This window comes from Alnus glutinosa, chromosome 2 (genome assembly GCF_958979055.1).
Source record: "Alnus glutinosa chromosome 2, dhAlnGlut1.1, whole genome shotgun sequence".
Lineage (NCBI taxonomy): Eukaryota > Viridiplantae > Streptophyta > Magnoliopsida > Fagales > Betulaceae > Alnus > Alnus glutinosa.
The window spans coordinates 27,653,427-27,658,254 of NC_084887.1; the positions used below are offsets into that span (position 1 = coordinate 27,653,427).

At 35.4% G+C, this 4,828-nt stretch overlaps 1 protein-coding gene across 1 annotated transcript; it reads right to left on the minus strand.

Annotated features, from left to right (window-relative positions):
* Positions 1–896: 896 nt before the first annotated feature.
* Positions 897–3,987, minus strand: LOC133859159 (proline dehydrogenase 1, mitochondrial-like). Its single transcript, XM_062294484.1, has 3 exons — positions 3,392–3,987; positions 1,366–2,252; positions 897–1,269 (listed from the first exon to the last, which is right to left on the minus strand). The coding sequence occupies exons 1-3, from the start codon at positions 3,923–3,925 to the stop codon at positions 1,230–1,232; spliced, it is 1,461 nt and encodes a 486-aa protein (XP_062150468.1). The 5' UTR covers positions 3,926–3,987; the 3' UTR covers positions 897–1,229.
* Between the last annotated feature and the right edge of the window lie 841 nt (positions 3,988–4,828).

The window sequence follows — 4,828 nt, forward strand, 5'->3', positions numbered from 1 at the left end:
ATGTCATTCGAGCCGAGTTGAGTACTCGACAAGCTTGGCTCAATTAGAACTCGAGTTATGCTATTAAGTTTTTTAATGTGTGATACGAACGGAGTTTAAACTCGAATTTGTATACAACCTCTATACATTTATCTATAGCATAAATATATAATATGTGACACTATCTAAAGGCATATTATAAAATATAGTATATAGCTATAGTTTATAAGTAACAAATTAATAATATGTTATCATATATATATATATAAATGATACAGAATGGTGACACGTAGCATGAACCCATATTTTTTAGTGACTAAACCGGTCATTTAACTACTGAACCGGTTTTCTAAATAAAATTGAACCGGTCTATTTAATATATGTTAATACGTTTACTTAAAAATCCATATATAGAATTAAGAGTTATATGTATTAATATGGTATTTAAAAACCTATATATAAAATCAAGAGTTATGTGTTATATAGAATCCCATATATAGGAAAACAAAAACCCCCCATATACGTTACAATAAACGCACGTCTCTCTTTCTCTCTCTCCATTAACGCCTTAAAATATAGAAGCGTATCAAATTTTGTATATATATCATATATCATATATATATAAAAGTTGAGTTCTTTCTTAGAATCCCGTGCATTGCACGGGTTATGAGCTAGTTATATATAACTAGAGAGTATAAACTATAGTATATGCATAATGTGAGCAAATAGTAAGTCTAATATAACAAATTAACTGTAGTATTAATATAGTAAATCACTATTGTTAACCATATATGATGTGTTATATATATATATATATTTATATATATATATGCATTTCCTGCTCTAATTTATGCTAATTTGAGAGCTACTAGGAATTTGAAGCAAACAATTAAAATGAACTTTAGAAAAGATAGGAATTCAGACAAAAAGAGCTTCCATTAAGCATCAATTGATTGATTTCAAAGAGTAGGTTGAGTTTGCGGGTAAGAGCTAAGTTTTTTTTTGTTTGAGTAAGGACAAGTAATTGCCGTTGATTTCTCAAGGCAGAAAAGGAAAAAAGTAATTTGTTTCTAGCTATGTATCAAAGTAGCACGCTATCAACCTTGCCTTGCCCGGATCTTCCTGTTGCCGTGCTTCATCAGAAGTCATCGAATTTCCTATCATGACCAATTATTTGCTGCAACGAAATTGCCATGATACAATCTTCATATATTTGTACAGATTGTTCAAAGACATCATCTTCTTCGCCCTTAGAAAACGGCTGCTGTCAGTCTCCTCTTCAACTCTTTCCTGCATATACATATATATATGTAAACGAAAATCAATCCCACATTAAAATCACAGAAAAAATACTTTGGTTGCTTCTAAAACCAGAAGTTCATTTACCTCATGAGTTGCCTGTCAAGGGTTGAAGCAGATAAAAGACCTCTGTTCTCTTCAGCCCTCCTTAGAAGATATGGCATGACCATCTCCACAGGCCCAAAAGGCATGTACTTGCTGACTTGAAACCCTGCATTTCTCAAGCCAAAGGAAAGCGCATCAGCCATTCCATATAGCTGAGCAAATTGTAGCTTCTGGGTTACCTTCCCAATACCCAAATCATGAGCTTTTGCTACTGCAATTCTCCCTGATTCAACGTTATGAGTGGCAAGAACAAGTGCCCCAGGCCGGTTGGAAATCATTTCTAGCAAGATTGAAGCACAGTCATTGTAGCAAACATGCGTTTCCTGTACACTACTGTGAATAGGAGATTCGAAGCCCAAGGAAGAAGCCAGTTTCCTTTCAGTTGACATATAAGCTCCCCTCACCAATTTGATCCCCATGGGGAGTCCCATTTTGTCTGCAGCCATTGATACAAGCAGCAGCCTTTCTTTTGCATCTTTCAAGTAGGCTTGAATGGTGCCATGCACGATTGGGTTATCATCTTTGTTGTAGATGATGGCAGAAGAGTAGGTGAAATAGTCAATGGCGGGTTGAATGGAGGTGTACTCTGCATCAACTGCTAGAGGGACATTGGCCTGTAGACATTTTTGGCATATTTTTAGCAGTCTCTGGTGGCCTAGTTGAAGATCACGCTCTTCTTCTGGGGTTAATGGTTCAGGCCTTTTAAGGGTGTGATACATAGGGCTTGAATCAGAGAAAATGGGGAGGGTGTGAAGCTTCCATGGCAGATTGAAAGATGGGTCTTTGTGTTGCCATCTCAACAAGTCACTCACCCGCTCGAGCAGCTTCATGGGGCAAATAGCGGTGATTTTCACAATGAGACAACTCACCTATTCAAATTTGAAAGAAAGAAAGAAAAAAAAAAATTCTCATTGTCCATTACTCAATCTTACTATCCAAGTTAGACAAAAACTGATGAAGAACACCAACCCAACTAGCCTTTTCACAATTCAAATGGAGTTTCTATAGCATCCATTTTTCTAGAGCTTCCTATGTTTTTTTTAAAACCTTATTTAAGATTGCATTAAGGAGTTTAAAAAATATTTTTTTTTTTTTAAAAAAAAAAAAAACTTTTTTACTATAACAAAAGCCCAAAACTGGGTTTTAGGAGAAACTTAAAAATGAGATTTTTTTTTTTAAAAAAAAAAAAAAAAACAAAAACTATTTCAAACTTTTTTATAGACAAAAGTTATATTTTTCATTGCAATCTCAAACAGCCTCAAAGTAGTGGAACCTTCAAATGTTAAGAGGTCACTGAGGGGTTCCCCCCAAGCCATAAAGCTAATTCTCCCAAAAATTTTAAAAATCCCTCAATATTTTTTGTTTTTAGTTTGAAAATATGTTATGATATAACATAAAAATAAAAATTATTTTTATTTTGAGGAGAAAACAAAACAAAAAACAATCCGTCCGTATTAAAGGCAGGAAAAAGTTGCCATCCATATTATTTGCTAGGTTTGCCAAAATTTATGGTGAGGATCAGAAACCATTCTACCATTCTACAGCTTTGCCGTGTAGCAATTCAACTCAGTTCGGTCCTTGTCAGACACGTAAGCTTTTTCGGACGTACAAGTACTCCTCCGGTGCTGACGTGGAGTAGCCCATGCCATGAAGATGCGGTCCCCACATCTTCGCATGACATGTCTAGCTTAATTATATCATCATTCATCACCAAAAATTATGATAAACTAGAAAATAAAAGAAAATTCACATTTTTTTATTTTATTTTATTTTTTTTGTCCATTTTCAAGAGACTGTTTATTTTTTTTCGAAAATAAAATACTAATTTCTATTTCGGGGAATGAAACCAATCTAAATGCGTCAATTATATTCAGTTATACGAGATTAAATTATGTTTACTTAACTAAAAAAACCAGAATAAATAGAGAGAAAGTTCTTGAAGAAGAGTGACCGAAGACTTTTTCAAAATTACGAGAAAATGAATCGGGGCGTGGAAATTGAAGCTTACAGAAGAAGGCGGAAGAGTGATGGCGGACTCAACGGTGTGAAGGAAGGCCTCCAAGTTGCGATCACAGGACTCGTTGTCGCCGGCGTATTCCACAGCGTAATCGAGCATGGCTCTGAGCCCACAACGGTGGAGCCACCGCACGGATTCTCCGGCGGCCGCCGCGTCCTGGCCGGCACAGAAGTGCTCGTAAAAGGTGTGCCTAAGGGCGCCCAATACGGGGCCCCTGATCACGCCCACATGCATGAGCTTGGACTGCATGACCCACGTCCCGACATCCACCATGGGCTCGATGGCCGCGGCGTGGAGGTTTGCCGAGGCGCGTAGGAGCTTCGAGGTCGGCACGGACGAGAAGAGCTTCTCAGCATCGTCGAGTCCTAGGGACGTGGTTGTGGTTGTGGTTGGCTTTTGGAAGGTTGGTTCGGGCTTTGCGGTCTGATTGACCGCGGCGGCGGAGGAGGAGGAGGAGCTGAGAGGCCTGGTGAAGTTGCGGAGATTTTTGAGGTGCTTGGGAGGGACGACCACACGGGTTGCCATAAACTATGGAATCTCTCTCTCTCTCTCTCCGCCTGTGACTCTCTGTGTTTTCGTGAGGCTTTGGTGGAGTGGAGGGGGTTATATAGGGAGCTACAGTGAGGCTACGGGACATACAACAAAACATGTGAAAATTCATACATAAAGTTTTAGAATACATCTTTTCTGTTTTTTTTTTTTTTTTTTTTTATAAAATTATTATTAGATTTGTGGGGTCACCCCCACACTCATAAACCTTACATATTCAATAATAATTTTTTTAAAAAAAAAAAAAAATCATGAAAAAAAATGAATCAATTCTCTAATTTTTTATTAAGCGAGTAACTAATTTTTATGATTTGATTACATCTTATTTGCATTAACCTGAGTGGGGTTAGACAGAAGGTGGACTATGTTTAAATGGTATCTTATTTGGCAAAAGTGACAAAGAAAAGAGTATAAATGAGAAAGGTTTGTTTGGGTTTGTGATTTTAAAATGTGATTTTAAAATTAATTTGATTTTTAAAATCGTGCTTTTTAAAAAATGATTCATCGTATATGATTTGAAAATATATATATATATATATTTTTTTTTACGTTTTCAAATCGCAATTTAAAAAAAAAAACACACATTCCTAAACAATATATCTTTTACGATTTAATTTAAAATTATACTTTTAAACCATAAAATTACAATAGTAAACACAATTTAAGCTTATGAATGTAAAAAAAAAAAAAAAAAAAAAAAAAAATCATCATTTTTTTGCATAAAGAAAGAATAACAAAATTACGGCCTTGTTTGAATAGAATACAAAACAATACAACACTGTTCATGCATTTTTATTTTTATTTTTTTATTTTTTTATATTTTTCACCACCAATCAACATCAAAACATTCCCACTTTTTCACTTTTTATATTACATCAA

What these genes read in the sequence shown, in the direction of transcription:
- LOC133859159 (XM_062294484.1), bottom strand. Translation starts at nt 3,925, where the DNA reads ATGGCAACCCGTGTGGTCGTCCCTCCCAAGCACCTCAAAAATCTCCGC. An exon ending in TCACTCTTCCGCCTTCTTCT is followed by an intron (nt 2,253 to 3,391) that starts GTAAGCTTCAAT and finishes AAATTTGAATAG; the next exon opens with GTGAGTTGTCTCATTGTGAA. An exon ending in CTTGACAGGCAACTCATGAG is followed by an intron (nt 1,270 to 1,365) that starts GTAAATGAACTT and finishes ATGTATATGCAG; the next exon opens with GAAAGAGTTGAAGAGGAGAC.